General features: G+C 41.2%; 1 protein-coding gene across 1 annotated transcript in view; it reads left to right on the top strand.

Annotated features, from left to right (window-relative positions):
- Positions 1-19,112, top strand: part of LOC126285116 (phospholipase A2 hemilipin-like) — a 303,043-nt gene that overhangs the window by 242,711 nt on the left and 41,220 nt on the right. Inside the window, exons 5-6 of the mRNA XM_049984439.1 lie at positions 6,323-6,482; positions 12,978-13,124. Of these exons, the coding sequence (XP_049840396.1) occupies positions 6,323-6,482; positions 12,978-13,124 (307 nt within the window). The remainder of the gene's footprint in view (positions 1-6,322; positions 6,483-12,977; positions 13,125-19,112) is intronic.

Genomic DNA, 19,112 nt, shown 5'->3' with positions numbered 1-19,112 from the left:
GATAAATAGAGTAGGTGTGGTACTGAGTCAAATGCTAATACTGCATCTATCTGACTGCCTTGGTCCGTGGCTTTCAGGAGGTCATCTGAGAAAAGTACGAGTTGTGTTTCACATGATCTATGTTTTCGAAGTTCGTACTGGTTGGCGTGGAGAAGGTCTTCTGTTCGAGATACCTCATTATGTATGAGCTCAGAACACGTTCTTATATTCTACAATAAGTGGACGACAAGGATACTGGCGGGAGTCTTTTAGACAGGTATGACCTGTGGTTTCTTCCAACTACTGGACACAGTTTTTTGTACGAGGAATAACTCTTGGCAGCCCACCCAACACACCCATTCACAGCAACTTGCAATCACTTGACTGTAGTCAGGGAGATTTCCAGCTGTTTACGAATAGCAGCCTACTCTTCCCCTGACTGAGTACAGCAAACACAGTGGGGCTGCTATGTTGGTGGTGCTATATTTCACAGTACAGTAAACAATTTATGCCTGGTGCGGTATTTTACAGAATAATAACCAAATAACTTTATACTAAGCTAGATATACTGCAAACCTTATCAGTAGTGTTTTGGAGTTTAAGTAATTTATAGCCAAAAATGATATCTATTTCGACAACATAAAACTTGATACAAGTTTTACTATTTATCTGAAGCGTTTTTCACGATACGGTTACTAACAAAGTTCGACGGCAGCGTTATTTTACGATAAATGTAGACAATACACACTCATACTAAAAGAGAGAACTAATATGACACGATATGTTACTTAAAAATCTCTCATTTCCTCTTGTCTGACTTGCTTGTATTTTTATGTCCGACATGCCCAGTGATGGATGCCATATATTGATGGGTGAACTGTCATCAGTTAAAAAAACTGGATTGTGTTGATTTCTTGGTAAATCCACCTGTACCAAACGTTTTCTGAAAGTATTCATTTTACTGCTAATCTCCATTCTCTTATAGTGAGATACGTTATACCACAAGTAATTCAAAATGGGTATTTATTCTATCATTTCATTGTTAATAGCTATTTCAGCAATCAAATGTTGTTTCTTTTGGAAGCCCATCGTCTTTATTTTCATTACAGATATCTTCAAGTAATTTCTGGCTTATTCCGCAGCTTATTTCAAGATTATTGCAGTTAGTTCTCTGATTAGCTAGAACGGTCTTGCGTCTGGAAATGATATTGTGTAAAACTACCATTTTAAAATTATTTGTCATAATATTTACCACTCCCACGTGACTGCCTGTATGTACGCATTGTGTAGTGTCGGTAGTACAGGACATCTCTGTCTTAGGTCCTGATCTACATCCATTTTGATCATGTTGTTCGTTTGCAGAGTTTCAACATCTACTACCGTATCGCTACATAAGTTTTGAATTATTTCAATAAACATTTCGGATAACTTTTAACTTCATTATTTCCAATTTATACCTGATCACAGAAAAAATGTATTTTCATAGTCTGCGAATAACAAGAATGTTGATTGCTCGTATTCATTTCGGAAGGGGTGGCTGGAAATTATAAAAAGAGAAAAAAAGGAGTTTATATATGAATATGCACAAATTTTATTGTCAACATCATTTTTTAATTAAAAGTTTCGATTGACAAGAATATCCTCTATCCTTATCTATCTCTCTGAGTTCTGCTTGGTTTTAATTCTTATTGAACCTGTCGCTCTCTTAAATAAATTGCGCAACGCGATCTGACTAAATACTGACCAAAAGGATGTCGTCGAGTTACAGCAAGGAAAGTAACCAACTCCCAAATGAATCTGACAGCTTCTGAATACAGCACCTTGGCATGGAACTCAACGCATTTGTTGAATTAATGCCCTGTATCATGCCGAGCTGTGGAATTCCAATACCCGCAACGACAATGAAAGCGACTGCTACTGCCTGTCTGATGGCGGCTTTCGCACCGTCGGTAGACGGTGGCTGCAGCTCCGAAACCTGCCGACTCACTGGGACTAATACTGTCCCTAATACAGCTCACAGAGATGCGCTGGTACATCTACTCGGAGTCTTCCCGTGGTTTCTCAGTAAAAACATTGTGCCGTGTTCTGATTGCCCACTACCCCTTTAGCATTCAATACAGGCCGTTAATAATAATCTGCACTCGATCTCTTGCCGTAATTAAAATACAGGTGCTGTTCTAATTACTTCATGGAAAACGTCCATTAAACCCTAAACTGTTCTAACGGTAATATACAATCGCAGCAAGAAGAGCCTCTACTATAACCACATAAATCTTCTGACGAAAGAGCTTCACTAATTACACTTATCTTCTCAAATTTTTAAGAATATGGAATATGTGATTCTTCAATTTCTAGAGGCGTATTTCATGACGAAATCTCGTGTGAACAGCATGGTGTGAATGTACAAACAATATTTCGGCAACATGATGCAAAGCACACATGATGATGACAACAAGGTCGATTGCTGAAATATTGTGTTCTTTGTACAATCACACCAGGCTGTTCACCCAAGATTTATTTCGTCAATATGTAACATGTTGCGCTCAGTTGCTGCATACACCATTACTTTTGGTTATCGTGTTTATTGCCTTCTTTTCTAAATCTGGAGTGTGTTACACCCGCTAACTATTCTTTTGGTGCTCTAAATGTTCTTTAAAGCACATTCATTATACCTAACTCCAAGTTGTGGATACTTGATTTAACATCCATGTGAGCCCGTCCCGGAAATTTTCTAATTTTATTATATCTGAACGTTTTCTTTGAATCTTCGTCTGTTATTCGGCCCACAACTACTTCTTCGTCAACGTATTGGTTAACACATATATCTCCAAGGTTTGTTCACAGTTGTTTTGTAATACTTCAACTACCTTTTTTTTCTTTCACAGAATGGATTAAGGCAATGCCCCACTCAGTGTCGTTAAATTCTTCATTAACGTACATGTAGTCGTGCGTATATCTATCTCTTCGAACCTCTTTCTTTTCTTTTAATCCATTAATGTTAACTATTTGATTAAATTCTGTCAACTTTTAATTTCGTTCATTTGAAAGAAAATCATACGGAATGGTAGCTGGAGCAGAAAATGAAAAAAAATAGATTTCTTGTTTGATTAAAATCATTTTTCTTCAGACATGCATTGTCAACTTCCCTTCCACTAATTATAATCCGAACCACTTGCTGGACACATTTCAGAAACCATTCAGTATAGAAGGTTGTGGTTTTCGTTTTTAGTTCAGCGTGTTCTGTTCACTGTCCTGTAGTCGACGTCCTTTGCTAATTGATGCGACGTGTTCCATAACCATTGCATTGCTGTTTGTGGTTAGCGGAGGAAGTAGATGTGACTATTTTTGACTATTTTTTTGTGTGAGTAATGGCAAAGCCTAGAGAAATCTGTAAGGTGTGTGCGACAAAGACAACAGATTATACCAAGAACGTAGTTGATGTTAACGCTGAGTATTTGAGTACCACATAACACGCAGCGAGTGGTATCTGTGACAGACGCAGTGCGAGTGTCTCACCGTGATTCAGAAAAGAAAATAGGCCTTGATTTTGACGTTTATAAGTTCAGTGTAGAAAATGGTACGATTTTCAAAATAATTGTGCAGTTTGTCATTCCGGTTCGTCTTCTCAGTGAAACAGGGAGGGGTTTCTTTTGTGGTGGTTCAGTAACATCAGGAACGAAAAGAAAGAAGGAAATGTTACATGTCCCATCGACAGCGCTCGGATTACGAGAAGATGGGAACGAAATCGGCCGTGCCCTTTTCTAAGGAACCATCTCGGCATTCGCCTGGAGCGATTACGTGAACTCACGAAATACCTAAATCTGGATGGCCGGGTGACGATATGAACCGTTGTCCTGTCAAATGCGAGTCCAATGAAAACAAGAGTTCCGTCTCAACTATTACATGTACTTTTTGTGATGAAGAGATCGGAATTAGGTAAGCCTAGCTATGATGCTTTAATTACACTTAAGCAGTGATACGCAGAGCACTTGAGTAGGTAGGACTTTAGAAACTGGACAGGGCAGGAATAGTAAAAACTAATATTTCAGAAATAAATGTGATGGAAGAGTCTAAAAAAAGAAGTAATCTATAAGGCCTACTTGATGAAACTGATGATACGTGACTCACAGTGCTGAGTGCGTGTGTTTGATTAAAATCACGTAACAATAAAGGTGAGACTCGTCGTATAAAAATTTAAAATGCCTTTCTTTCAGTTTGAATACTTTTCACTTCAAATTCCCCTTTTCTCAGAAAATATTCAAGATACAGCTCTAATATCGTTACGGGTTCCGCCACATCAGCGACAGAGCCCTTAATTGATACTCTTGGATATAGGTTCAGTAAGGTTTACTTTACGTACGTTTTTGTTACCAAGTTTGTAACAAAAGTATAACTGCGTTATACCAGTGCCTGTGTTGTTAAGAAAAACGATGCAATGTTCCTTCGGATACACATGCATACAGGCACTGCGTTATCGTATTTATCCACCAATACCAAGCACCGGCTTACAATTAAATTGTCGTCCCTCGCACCGGAATTACGTAATGTGTGTACAAGTCGTGACTCAATAACGACGACTTCTGAAAGTTTGGGTGTGGTCGTGAAACGTGCACGGGTAGCCAAAGCGGTTCAGGCGACGGGTCGGAAGATCCGGGTTCGAGACACGGTCCGGCACAAATTTTCACTGTCGGCATTCCCTTATACAGCTGAAGGTTGTTTGTATTCGCAACTGTAGCAATGTAACTGTTGGACATCAGAGTTAGAAAAGCTTTCATGTTAATGCAAAATTCTTCATTGTTGGCCATTAAATAACGGCTGTCTGGATTATGTGTGAGAGAATTTTCAAGCTCCTACCTTTAACAGTCTAACACTAACACATATACACTGCGCTGTTTTATATTAAGAACTGGGATGTTGTTCATCCACGTACAGGACTCAGTAAGCGTAAGTGTTAGAATATGAAGGGGAGGTTCCTCTGTGTTACGGAGGCGTAAGAGTATGACAGAAAAAGGTGGAGCGCACATGGTAAGAGTGCTCGCCATGCGAGTACATTCGAGAAGTCATACGGGAACCACCAAGGCATGAACACCTCTTGGCAGGGCGGGGCAGTGTGGTTGCTAAAAGTTGTGCAAAAGGCCTCAGATAATGAATGGTTTGATCTCTGGGAAAAGGCAGCAGAGAGTGAAAATTAAAATGTGCGTGAAGTGTTTAAGTACCGGAAGTCAGTGCTCGGTGTGGCCGACAACAACAAACCATCTCTTAACTCAGTCGCCTCCAAGCAAGACACTGAACTGATACTGTAATGAGCGGGAGAGCCTTTAAATATCTTTCTTCGATTCGGTATACTGTATTAAATGTTTTGTGGACAATGAATCAGCTAATGCATACTACCTGTGATACGCTCCGTTTCTAAATCCTTCTTTGAACTTTAAACGCATATAACTGAGTATTAGCCACGACCACTGTTCATTCTTTTTAATTTCAGTATTGCACTTGAATATTTAAAGCAGTTATTACATATTCAATCCGTAGATTCAGTTAATATCTATTATTATAAGATGGCAATTCAAAGCGTTTCTACTCATTGCTAAAAAAAAGAAAATTCTTAATCTTTGTATCAAGATGTTTCATAATATTGGAAAAATGCAATGATCGGATAGCATTGTTGGCCGTGAGGCCCCTTTCAGGGGAGTTCGGCCACCGTATTGCAAGTCCTATTTAGTTGACGCAACTTCGGCGACTTGCGAGTCAATGATAATGAAAATGGTGATGAAGGACACACAACACCCAGTCACCTACGCTACGCTACGCTACGGAGGCGGACTGTAGTAATATTGGACATTTTCTAGGAGTGTATGTTATAAATTGAGAGATGAGAAATTTTAATTCTAAGTTTTCTTTTACATAATAATTATATTGCCCAAAATAGCACATGTCCTTTTTGGACTGGCGAATGTAATTTCTCGTGCCTTAATTTGTTGCTCTCTCCACCTAAAAATTACAAACCCTTCACTCACCTCTAATTTCGTCTATTTTGTGTTACGAATTACACTTCAAAACTGTTTCTATGACTGAATTTCGAGTGCCATCTCTGACAAATCGTTAAAGACAGTCACAACATTACACGTATTCTGCAGCAAAATTAATTAAGTTTCAAACATAATGGTTACAAACATTTGAAAATATGGGATGGACCAGATATGACTGATTTTCCCATAGTACAGAAATTGTACCTTATTTCAGTATACGGTCCCGTCACGAACAGATACAAAATGTTTGCGAGGCTTACGTCGGATTGTTATCAGGGTGCCATGATAACAGGGTTTGGGATCTGGTGTTGCAGGTACCAAGTGGTGCGGCCCTGGTAGTGTGGCGCGCTCCTACCACGACCTGGGACCAAGAGAGGCGGAGGATCGCTGCTGCCGCGAGCACGACCACTGTCCCGCCACGCTGGCGCCCGGGGAGTGCCGCTCCGGGCTTTGCAACCACTCGCCATTCACCAGGTAGACGCCCGCAGCTGGACATGTCACCGCACTTCCCCATTTGTTCTACGCTGCAACTACTTGACCCCGCCAGATCAGTGACTGCAACCCTTCACATCACCACGCTTCTCCCAAACTCCAGCCACTCGCCCTTCACCAGGTAGCCCGACATCTGGATTTTGGTGTACTAATTATCTACAAAGAAACCACCCTCCTTTCACTGGGCAGGCACACTCTTCCAGTCAGCCAGGATACTACAGCTGACTCCCTAATCTACACTGTAACCACTAGCTCTTTGGCTGGTATACCAACTACTGGCTCCTGCTGTCAGTCGGGACACTACCTGTCTTCCAAATCCACATGGGATCCACACACAGTTCACCAGGTAGGCGCAAGCTGATCACAATGTCACTACACTTTTCATTTTGTTCCAAACAACTGCCTCATCCTTACGACCAGGTAGCCCACTCTTGGTTCCGGCTGTCAGCCGACATACCAATCATTCGCTCATTATCAGATTGGCCTACCACATTTCAATACATCCCATTTTCTTCTATACTGCAATAGGTTGTCCTTCGCCATTTATGCCTATTCCTGGTTCGTGCTGTGAGCCTGAACACTGCTCCTGTCCTTCTAATCTACACTTGGACATTCATCTTTCACTATGTCACCATACACCTTTTTCTGCACGCTGTAACCCTTCTTTCTTTACCCAGTAGACGTACACCTGACGCCAGCTTTCAGTGAGGACGCTAGTCCGGTCGCAGACTACACTACAACCTCTTGTTTTTCACTGGGTAGATGACTGCTGCCCACCAGGTCATCACATTTATCTTGCAGCCAATCACTCTCCATCACGGTCCTTCTACTACCACCTGCAGTCTCCCAGGACGGTACACCAGTCCTCCTCATCTCTATTCACGTTTCACCAGCGAGGCACCTGCTGCCCCCATGTCCCCTTTTGTTATACACTGCAACTGTTCGTCCTTGATCAGGTGGGCATATTCATTGCACCACATAAACCAACTCCAGGCACATGCTGTTACCCATGACTCTACATGTCTACTTAACCTACACTCCAATCATTCATCCTTACACTCATTTCCAATCCCCTTTTCATCTGGTAGACTCACCTGTGGCACTTGATGGAACCAGGGACACCATACCTGTACTCCTAATCTGTCTTGCAACTATCCTTCCTTCAGAAGCTAGATGCCCACTTCCGGTCACGTCACAACACTTTTCCTTTTGTTCTACGCTGCCCTTCGCCGGGTAGGCTGACTCATAACGCTTGCAGTAGGGTGGTGCTTCTATTCTACACTGCAACAACTCGCATTTCACACGGTAAGCGCCCGCCGCCCACGATGTCAACAGACTTCACCTTTCCTTCCACACCGCAGACAGTCTCTCTTCACCTGAGAGTTCTACTCATGGTACTTGTTGTGATCCAAAACACTGAAACTTTCCTCCTTATCGACGCTCCAACCACTCACCCTCCAAAAGGTATGCACACAGTGCCCATATTGTCCTCATATTTCTCATTTTGTTCTACAAAATTGCAATCATTCTCTTCTAAAAAAAAAAAAGTAAAGATTGTTCTTCCATATTCCTTTACAGTGTACCTATTTTTTACATACACCTATATGCTATTTTATATTATTTCACGTTTCACATGTTTGCACTATTGTGACTGAGGTATTATTTTTGTTGTAAGTTTATAGTAAATTTTTGTTCTGTTTTTATGCTTAGGCCAATTTTTATGCAACATATTGTAGTATTTTTGAAAGTTATGTCTCTGCTTCAGTTGTTCTTCATAGGCTTTGATTTGTATACAGTCACCTGAGTGCTTTGTTTCACTGTTTGTTTGTGAAGTTGTTGTACGTTCTGGCATCGAATAGTTCTTATCATAACACAATCTGCGATTGTAACAAGATTCTGCTGTGAATATATGCAATATCATATTTTGTTTAACACTTTCAAGATAGTTGCAACAGTTTAAGTAATCTCATACAGATAAGTGATAAGTTTTTCCGTTTATCTGAATTTATCATCTCAATTTGCCTTTATAGTTCTAGGTCGTACAGTTGTCTAGTTGATGATCCATACTGCATGAGGATTGTAGGATTCCTGTCTTAAACATATACTTGTTTTGCACTTGGAATGCTTTGGGCACGTCTTTTTATTTTACACAGATTTCAGCTTTATGCGAGAAATCCATCTCCTTTGAACGGAATCCAGAATGAAAGTGCCGTCAAAAAGTTATATGTAGCACGAGCTTATAAATGACACTTTCAAATCTTCTCAGAACTCGATAGCAAAATTAGTTTCTAGCGTAAATAGTCTTTGTTACATTACTTTTGTCTGTAGAAATTATTATTCTTCTTACTGCTATGAATAATTTTACACAACTGACATAAATGCAGAAATAATCATTATGACTTGGGTGGCATTAATGTCACAATACTACAGAGTACTATACCAAACTAAGAGAATTTTAGTTATTTTGTGCTACAGAGAGTAACCAGGCGTTGTAGCTTTCACTATGCATAGAAGTAATAGCTGTAACGTTATTTTGGTTTATGTTGTCAAAATGTGTTCTTTTTAAATATATATTGTAAATGAATAATCAAGATATAGTTTCTGAACAACATAAAGTCACAAATTAATTTTAAAAAACTTGGGGACACAAGAAGATAATTCCTGTACATTATGGCTCTACTGACTTCCAAATTTTGAAACAGTGTTACATCTTTTGGAAGAAGAATATATAAGAAATTGTCCTCTATGTATTCTGAGAGCATTTTTCGAGTGACAGCTATTATTATTATTATTATTATTGAATTTAAAATGTATCGTGGTTTGGAATAATTAAGATGTTAGTTGGATAATTTATCTGTCAGTATATTAAGTAACAAAACAACTTATTTGAGTATCACTTAGAAACTGTAGACACTTGACCTCAGTCAAAATGAAAGTAAAAGTGAAACCAGCATAATGTCCAGTTAGAGTACAAGAGCTAATGAAGGATTGAGGAAAAGCGCCTTTAGAATCATAAATCCCGACATCTGACGCAAGATGACTTCAAGGAGGTGTTTTGTCCTATTCGTAAAAGGACTGGAGGACTGCTAGAATCTAATGTATTATACAGACACTGTGACTTCTTCTGTGCTTGATGTCGATAAAATAGATTTTGAACACACATTCAAATGTTCCACAAATGCAACTTGTGAATTTTATTAGTGTCTGTAATGAATTTCAACTGCTGCAGTCAAACTGCAGGTTTCTGGATCCAGAGATCACTTGTGTTGTCAGGTTTTTCTCATTATTAGCGATGTAAATGCTAATAAGTCAAGAAAGCTCTTCATAGCACAATATTTATTACGTAAAGACAATTTCACAGTAACAACAGATATGAGACATGTTTTACACTGTTACCAAACTACATTTGAGTGCCTGATGTCTAGCGGTGTTTTATATTAGTATTACCTTAAAATGGTTTATCGTTTACACATTCAATACATTTGAGAGTATATTGTATACATGTTCCACAACACTAACAGTTAAAAACAAAATACATGAAAGTTTTACTGTCTATGCAACCACCAAGCAATCAGCAACATTGTGCTGTTGTTATAAATACGTCTTATCTATTAAAGATGAAACGCACTTCATATAAATTCTGGTTCGTACATGAAATTACGAACTGACAAACCCGGCATTATCCGGGTATTAATTCTGCAAATTTTCTGTTAGAAACAGACTCATACAACAAACTCGGTGTGAGACGATCTTGTTCAGTTTCTGTACGGTGGGAACAGCTGCTCTTCTTGTGTACAGCACGATTCTGTAAACGTCTCTAAAGCAACGCCTCTTCATAACTCTATAAACGTCTTTTTTTTTTCGCTGCAGCCATTTGTGCTTCACATGTGAAAGCTGCTGAAAGCGCTAGCCAGGTGTCAGGAACTTCCTTAAGCTGACTCGACTGCAGCAGTGTCTCAGTAGTAGTAAACAATAAATATATAAGAGCTCAAAACATGATGCTGCACTTTTTCACGCATATCGTTGTTAATAATGTCAGATCTCCTGAACCATACGTCGTACAATGATATATCTGTCGTAGAATGAAATATGCGTGTATGTACATTCACTTGCATATGCGGATATTGTCTGCGAAATACATTGCGAATGGAGTTGTTAACAAAGAAGTAATAAATGTAAACGTCATGCAGTTTTTGACGCATCTCAGTATTTAAGACGTCATATTTTCTAATCGGTGTGTTATACAATGATATAATTTTGAAGATACATTCAGCAGTATATGTGATATCGTTTGCGAAACATGTTGCGAGTAGAGTCAGCAGCAAGTAAGAACTAAATTTAAATCTCGTGCACAATTCGGCACTTTTTCGCGCGTCTTAGTGTTTATGAGGTCATATCTTCTGAACTATGTGTGATACAACGATATAAATTTGTCGGTGCATTTAGCAGCATATGTGGAAATTGTCTGCGAAATTTATTGTGAATAGAGTTAGTAATACAGAAGTTGTAAATCAGAAACGACATACATGATGTGGCAGTTTTTACACATCTCATTGATTTGACGCATATTCTGAACTATGATAGGTTGGTGGTTCTTACACCCACAGCGATTGTTAACCGACACTAAGTAATATATGTACCAAGTTTGGTTTAAGTAAGTCCAGTGGTTTCAAAAGAGATGTGAAACACACACAAATACACACACACACGCACTGATCAAGGGAACATTGATACCTCTTACCTAATAGCCGATTTGTCCACCTCTGGCATGGACAAGAGAGGCGACGCGTCATGGCATGAAAGCAATGAGGTCTTGGTAGGTCGCTGGAGAGAGTTGGCACCACATCTGCATACACAAGTCATCTAATTCTCTTGAATTCCGGAGTGGGAGGCGATGAGCTGTGACGCCTCATTGAACCACATCTCAGATGTGTTCCAACGGGTTCAGATATGGCGAGTTGGGGGGCCAGCACATCAACTGGAACTCACCACGGCGTCCCTCGAACCACTCCATCACCCTCCTGGCCTTGTCACATGGCGTCATTATCTTGATGAAAAGTGCCACTGCCATCAGGAACATCATTGACATGATCGGCTGTACGTGGTCTGCAACAAGTGCGCGAGACTCCTTGGCCGTCATGGCGCTTTGGACACTGGACACATGGATGCTCACATGAAGGTTCCCCAGAGTGCAATGGAGCCGCCGCCAGCTTGTCTCCGTCCCACAGTACAAGTGTCAAGGAGCTGTTTACCTGGAAGACGACGGATTCGCGCCCTCCCATCGGCATGATAAGGAAGGTATCGGGATCCATCAAACCATGCAGCGCTCTGCCGCTGCGCCAATGTGACGTGCCGACGGTGATGTGCCCATTTCAGTCGTAGTTGGCAATGTCGTCTTGTTAATGTTGGACCATGCATGGCTCATCCGCTGCGGAGGCCCATTGTTAGAAGTGTTCAATGCACTCTGTCATCAGCCACACTTGCCCTATGCCCAGCGTTAAAGTCTGATATTAGTTACATCACAAATCGTCACCTCTCCTGTTTTGCCAGTCTACCCAGCCTACCATGCCCCACATCTGTAATGTGGGCTGGCTGCCCAACCCCCCAACGTTTGGACGTGGTTTCACCTTGGTTTCGAACACCCGACAAATCGCGCAGTTTCCGTAATGCACGTGCCAAGCCTCTGGGCTATCACTAACTGCCCTAGGTCAGACTCAGACAGATCGCGCGCCCTTCCCCAGTCCACACATAGACAGACCGCTCACTGATACTGCATGTACCATGCATCTGTCTGAGTAGCAGTCATTTCTCGCCAGATGACGCTGCTATCGCCAGGGAGGGTTTGTATTGATAGTAGGCCGGTGGTCATAACGTTTTGGCTGATCAGTGTACACACAAAATAGGTACAAGATATATGTACATCACAACGCAGACATTAAATTTAAATCTAGCAATAAATAAACAAAAAGAAACAAGATCTCATTTTATTTCTCAGGGAATTAAAATAATATAAAGATCTCTAGCCGAATGAGTACATCTAAATGCTGTTTCAACGAACTCATTTGGAAAAACAGACATAATGTCTTATGGGATAACAGCAATCAGTGATTTTATAATGTTACTTAAAAACCGTCTTGATTGCATTTTTTTTATTCATATGACCGGTTTCGGTTCATTCAGAACCATCTTCAGATCTGATATTTCAGTTACAGTAGTAACCCGTCCAAATCCAGCAATTTTCACATGCTACGTCACATAAAGATCAGATCTGAAGATGGTTCTGAATGAACCGAAACCGGTCATATGAATAAAAAAAAAATTGCAATCAAGACGGTTTTTAAGTAACATTATGAACTCATTTGGCTGGAAACCCGAGTAATTTATACTTGTAAAAATCAGTAAGTAATGCTTGCTCCGGAAATAGCGATCACAATCAGGTGTGTGCGCTGCCTGAGTCTGGTGCCTGGTGTTGTGCAGGTCCCACTGCGACTGCGACCACCGCTTCAAGCGCTGCCTGCAGATGCTGGACACCCCCGCGGCGCACACGCTGGGCGCCGTCTTCTTCAACGTGGCGCAGGTCATGTGCTTCCGGGACCAGCGGCCCTGCAGGCGCCGGGACGCACGGTCGGTCTCTCCCTCTCCTGCCTCTCCCACTGTCTGCTTAGGCCTTACGCACATTCACTGTGTTTAGAAAAAGTATCGCGTAGTCCTGCAGGAGGTACTGGTCAAAACTATTACGTACGGTACGGTACGTCTGGAAACCAACACCTGCTGAGATATGGGCCAGTCTGCCCTCGCATTCCCATCTTTCTGTTACGTACAAGTAGACTTTATAGGCAGTGCTCCACAATCAACGCATCACTCGTGATGAGGTACTGTCGCACGATCTGCAGAACATGGGGTTCTGTTGCTGTGCGTAACCTACCGTGACTGCCTTTCTGTAAAGATAACTAAAGTTATCCAAAAGAACTGGTAATACGTCGCTTATATATCGGTGATACATTGCACCTGTTAATCTGTTTGGTAACGTGTCTGGCCCTTCCAGTCTGTCAACGACAATTACTGCCCATACAGTGAAACGGAAGAGGTCCTGTTGCCTCGCCTCCATGATAGCTCGGGAATTTGCATCTACCCACACGGTCGTATTGCGATACATCTACATCTGCATCTACGTGATTACTCTGCTATTCACAATAAAGTGCCTGACAGACGTTTCAATAAACCACCTTCATGCTGTCTCTCTACCGTTCCACTCTCGAACGGCACGCGGGAAAATCGAGCACTTAAATTTTTCTGTGCGAACCCAGATTTCTCTTATTTTATCGCGATGGTCATTTCTCCCTATGTAGGTGGGTGCCAACAGAATGTTTTCGCAATCGGAGGAGAAAAATGGTGATTGAAATTTCATGAGAAGATCCCATCGCAACGAAAAACGCCTTTGTTTTAATGATTGCCACTCCAATTCACGTATCATGTCTGTGACACTATCTCCCCTATTTCGCGATAATACAAAACGAGCTGCCCTTCTTTGTACTTCTTCGATGTCATCCGTCAGTCCCACCAGATGCGGATCCCACACCGCACAGCAGTACTCCAGAACAGGGCGGACAAGCTTAGTGTAAGCAGTCTCTTTAGTAGACCTATTGCACCTCCTAAGTGTTCTGCCAATGAATCGCAGTCTTTGGTTTGCTCTACCCACAATATTATCTATGTGATCGTTGCAAAAAATGATTCAAATGACTCTGAGCACTATGGGACTTAACTTCTAAGGTCATCAGTCCCCTAGAACTTAGAACTACTTAAACCTAACTAACTTAAGGACATCACACACATCCATGCCCGAGGCAGCATTCGAACCTGCGACCGTAGCGGTCGCGCTGTTCTAGACGGTAGCGCCTAGAACCGCTCGGCCACCCCAGCCGGCATATCGTTCTAATTTAGGTTACTTGTAATTGTAATCCCTGAGCATTTAGTTGCATTTACAGCCCTCAGATTTGTGCGACTTATGGTGTAATCAAAATTTAGCTGATTTCTTTTAGTGCTCTTGTGATTAACCTCACACTTTTCCTTATTCAGGGTCATACAGATATCTTATATATATCATTCTGCATGTCGTTTTGATCATCTGATGACTTTAAAAGACGGTAAATGACAGCATCTTCTGCAAACAATCTGAGACGGCTACACAGATTGTCTGCTATGTCTTTAATATAGATCAGCAACAATAGAGGGCCTATAACACTTCATTGGGAAACACCGGATATTACTTCTGTTTTACTCGATGACTTTCCGTCTGTTACTACGAAATGGGACCTTTCTGACAGGAAATCACGAATCCAGTCGCACAACTGAGGTGATACTCCGTAGGCACGCAGTTTGGTTAGAAGACGCTTGTGAGGAACGGTGTCGAAAGCCTTCTGGATATCTAAAAATATGGAATCAATTTCACATCCCCTGTCGATAGCACTTGTCACTTCATGAGTATAAAAAGCTAGTTTTGTTTCGCAAGAACGATATTTTTTGAATCCGTGCTGACTATGTTTCAATCAATCGTTTTCTTCGAGGTACTTCATAATGTTCGAATACAGTATATGTTCTAAAACCCTACTGCATATCGACGTTAGTGATAGAGGCCTTTAATTCAGCGGATTACTCCTACTTCCCTTTCTGGGTGTTGGTGTGACATGAGCAGTTTTCCATTCTTTAGGTACGGATCTTTCTGTGAGCGATTGGTTGTATATAATTGCTAAATTTGGAATATTTCAACAGCGATAACTTAGTATGGCATCTCTTATTAATCCTTCCTACTTTATCGGATCCTACACAATACTCGTCACAAGTAAAACGGCCATAACTCAACAAGTGTTGGTTTCCGGACATATAATTGTATACTGCTCAAAAGAAATAAGGGAACATGATTTTTGGGCGTCTGCTCTATTCCGTTGAGCAATAGTTGTGGAGTGTGTATGCTACCAAATTATACATTATCTTTCACAAATTGTGTACTTAACGGAACATCCAAACATCCTCAAATGATTACATAAAAATAAAATTATAAAGAATTTAGCAACCAGTAGCGGTAAAATAATTTATTTATCTTGTTGCAAATCGATTTCCACTCATATCAGTCATCATTGGTGCATTTTTCTAACCGATACATGCCATAAGTAGAAGTATTGTCCTTGGCAGATTGCTATCATAAAAATAACTGAAATTTTCGGCAGGTGTCGAATACAAAGTGGAAAAAAATGATTCAGTCTGTCACCCCGTCTGCTTTTAATTGGGCTCAGTGAGCGTTTATCACCGACTTATACCTACGAGGCATTTTCCGTATAAGTCTTAAGAGGTCACCCTGTTGTATCCGTTTCCATTACACAGTGAGAGCCCATGTGAGTTCTTGGAGTGACTGTGGTGGAACACGACGACCACGTCTGTCAAGCAGGTCCCACATATGCACGATGCGGTTTACTTCGGGGCTCATCACTGGCCATTCCATTACTTCAACGCCCAGGCTTCGCAAAACATCCCGGCTGACGCCTGTCAAATAGGTCCCGGCGTTTGAAGAAATTCAGTGCCACCACCGTACGCAGCAGCCACCACATGGTCCAACAGGACCAGTTCGATGTACTGCCTGGCGGTAAGGCGGACATGGATAACGACAAGATCCGTATAGCTGTCAAAACTGAATCCTCCCCATGACATCACAGAAGTTTAGAAAGCTGTCAATTTCCTGGACAACATTTGGCAGACACTGCTCACCACGGATCTCCACATACGAACATGGCCATCAGCATCAAAGGACATCTGGACTCGACTGTGAACAACACGTTTCGCCAGTAACAAAGTTGCCACTTGAGACAAGTACGGTAGACCTGAAGGCGAGCTGCAAGATGATGTCTTAAAAAGAGGGGTAGTCGAATAGAACGTCTGCAATGCAGAGATGGCCACATATCGGTCTTCACGTGACGTTGTAATGCGTCGGCGAATTTGTCCAACTTGCCTTCTGTACTGACCTGTCTCCCTGTAGCATGTCCACTACCTTTGAATCTCACGCAGAGAGGCATTGTCGTCTGTAACAAAAAAAAATAGTTCAAATGGCTCTGAGCACTATGGGACAGCATCTGAGGTCATCAGTCCGCTAGAACTTAGAGGCAGGATTCGAACTTGCTATCGTAGTGGTCGCGCGGCTCCACACAAGTGCCTAGAACCGCTCTGCCACGCCGGCGGGCCGTCTGTAACAATATGACAGAAAGCCCATCTGTTTTTGATCAAACAGGCCGTCCTTGCAACTCGCGTTTTTTTAAGATGTCGCATTGCCTGTTCTTGGCAGAATAAAACGTCCACAAATGCCAACTGCCATCTGTGTAACTCACAAGAGAACACTGGGACATCGTTACTCACTTCATTGTGAGGGTTCACCTGACACTGTAATGCATAACACAGAACAGACGGCGAATAAATAAAGTGTGAAGTTATTCACATGAGTACTAAAAGAAATCCGCTAAATTTCGATCACGCGATAAGTCACACAAATCTGAGGGCTGTAAATTCAACTAAATACTTAGGCATTACAATTACAAATAACCTAAATTGGAAAGATCACATAGATAATGTTGTGGGTAGAGCAAACCAATGCGATTCATTAGCAGAAGACTTAGAAGGTGCAACAGATCTACTAAAGAGACTGCTTACACTACACTTGTCCGCCCTATTCTGAAGTATTGCTGTGCGGTGTGGGATCCGTATCAGGTGGTACTAACGGAAGATACTGAAAAAGTTCAAAGAAGGGCAGCTCGTTTTGTATTATCGTGAAATAGGGGAGATAGTGCCACAGACACGATACGTGAATTGGAGTGGCAATCATTAAAACAAAGGCGTTTTTCGTTGCGACGGTATCTTCTCTTGAAATTTCAATCGCCAGTTTTCTCATCCGATTTCGAAAACATTCTGTTGGCACCAACCCACATAGGGAGAAATGATCATCACGATAAAATAAGAGAAATCGCGGCTAGCACTTAAAAAGTTAAGTGCTCGTTTTTCCCGCACGCCGTTCGAGAGTGGAACGGTAGAGAGACGTCTTGAAGGTGGTTCATTGAACCCTCTGCCAGGCATTTAACTGTGAATAGCAGAGTAATCACGTAGATGTGGAGGCTGAAAGCGAATACAATAAAACGGCAGGCACCGCCGGTATCGAAATACTGTATATTCAACATATCGGCCTTCGTTATACGTGTTCCTCTCATTCTTTTGAACGGTATAGTAACTTTTCCACCGTTTCCGTCCAGTACTACCTTCTCATGAATATCTGACACTTAAAAAAAACATCCTGTATAGCAAGTCTCACTTATGCTCTATCTATCTACGCCTAGAGGCTCGCACTATAAAGGCGTCCGAACAACAAAAATTTTTAATAAAAAATCCCTTTGTTTTAATATTGTGGTGAAGGACCTCTTATCCAGCCGAATTTTATAGTAGGCGACTGATAAGAATTAACCCCTTAATAGCTCAACAGACTTCCAGTTGAAAGAAAATACGAACACTCATATTTCGTAACGGTTAATAAAGTGTTACAGAGTATATATGAGTAGATATGTTATATCCGTCAGGCATAATCGGGTATGTGGGATACTTCAACAGACATTTGAAAATTGAACTCTTACAGCCCCCAATACAGTAAAAGATTTTTATTTAGAAATGTGATGTTGCATTGATAGGATTTATATGATTAAAAATGAAAAAATACATGGTGGCATACACTTTAAATAATTATGTATAACACTAAGTAGCCTTACTCGTGAAACTGCCGGAAATGGTTTATTCTCTTTTTTGAGACACAAATGAACATCACACATACGGTGCATGAATACTGTCTGTCCTTCACAATCTAGTCATTATACCTTTGCATTTCTATGTATACTGCGACAATAATCATTCCTTAATATGGTTCGAGGCCTTCGTATATTTTTTGTCTTTTCCGTGCTTGCAGAGTGTATCCGTTATTCTTCATCTGAATTGTAGTATATGATTTCGTTTGCCATGGATATTTTTAAACTGTCAGTTACTCTGTGCAGACGATGCACGAACTTTGTAATATCCGTTTTCATTTCGTGGAGCGAATAACCTTGGGGATCCATGAACGGAAGCCTCAGAAGTTCGATAGCATTTGCACATCGCTGTAACAGTGAAATGTAATGAGTCCAGTGTTGAGGCTGGATGTTTATATGAATTAACAGAAATTTGTAATATGTGCTGAAAAGTATAGCCTCCGAATCTTTTTTTACGCGAAAGTACTTCAAGCTATTTTAATAAGACACACGTTGTTACCATTATACATCTTTATTCTTCACGTCTACATACTTGTTTCTCAACTTAGTCACCCTGGCGACAAACACATTTCTCCAAGCGAGAGACCAATCTGTTGATGCCGTCACTGCAGAATATCTGACTTCGTTGACGGAGCCACACCTTCACCTCTGCTGGCATCGCTTCATCACTATCAGAGGGAAGTCCTTGAAAGCGTTTTTTTAAGTTTTGAAAACAGAGGAAAATCGGATGGGGATACGCCAGGACCATATGACGGGTGATCGATGACAGCGAACCCAAGGCGTCGGA

The sequence above is a fragment of the Schistocerca gregaria genome, chromosome 8 (assembly GCF_023897955.1).
Source record: "Schistocerca gregaria isolate iqSchGreg1 chromosome 8, iqSchGreg1.2, whole genome shotgun sequence".
Lineage (NCBI taxonomy): Eukaryota > Metazoa > Arthropoda > Insecta > Orthoptera > Acrididae > Schistocerca > Schistocerca gregaria.
The sequence above is the reverse complement of the archived record's forward strand: the minus strand, read 5'-3'. Positions and strand labels throughout refer to the sequence as shown.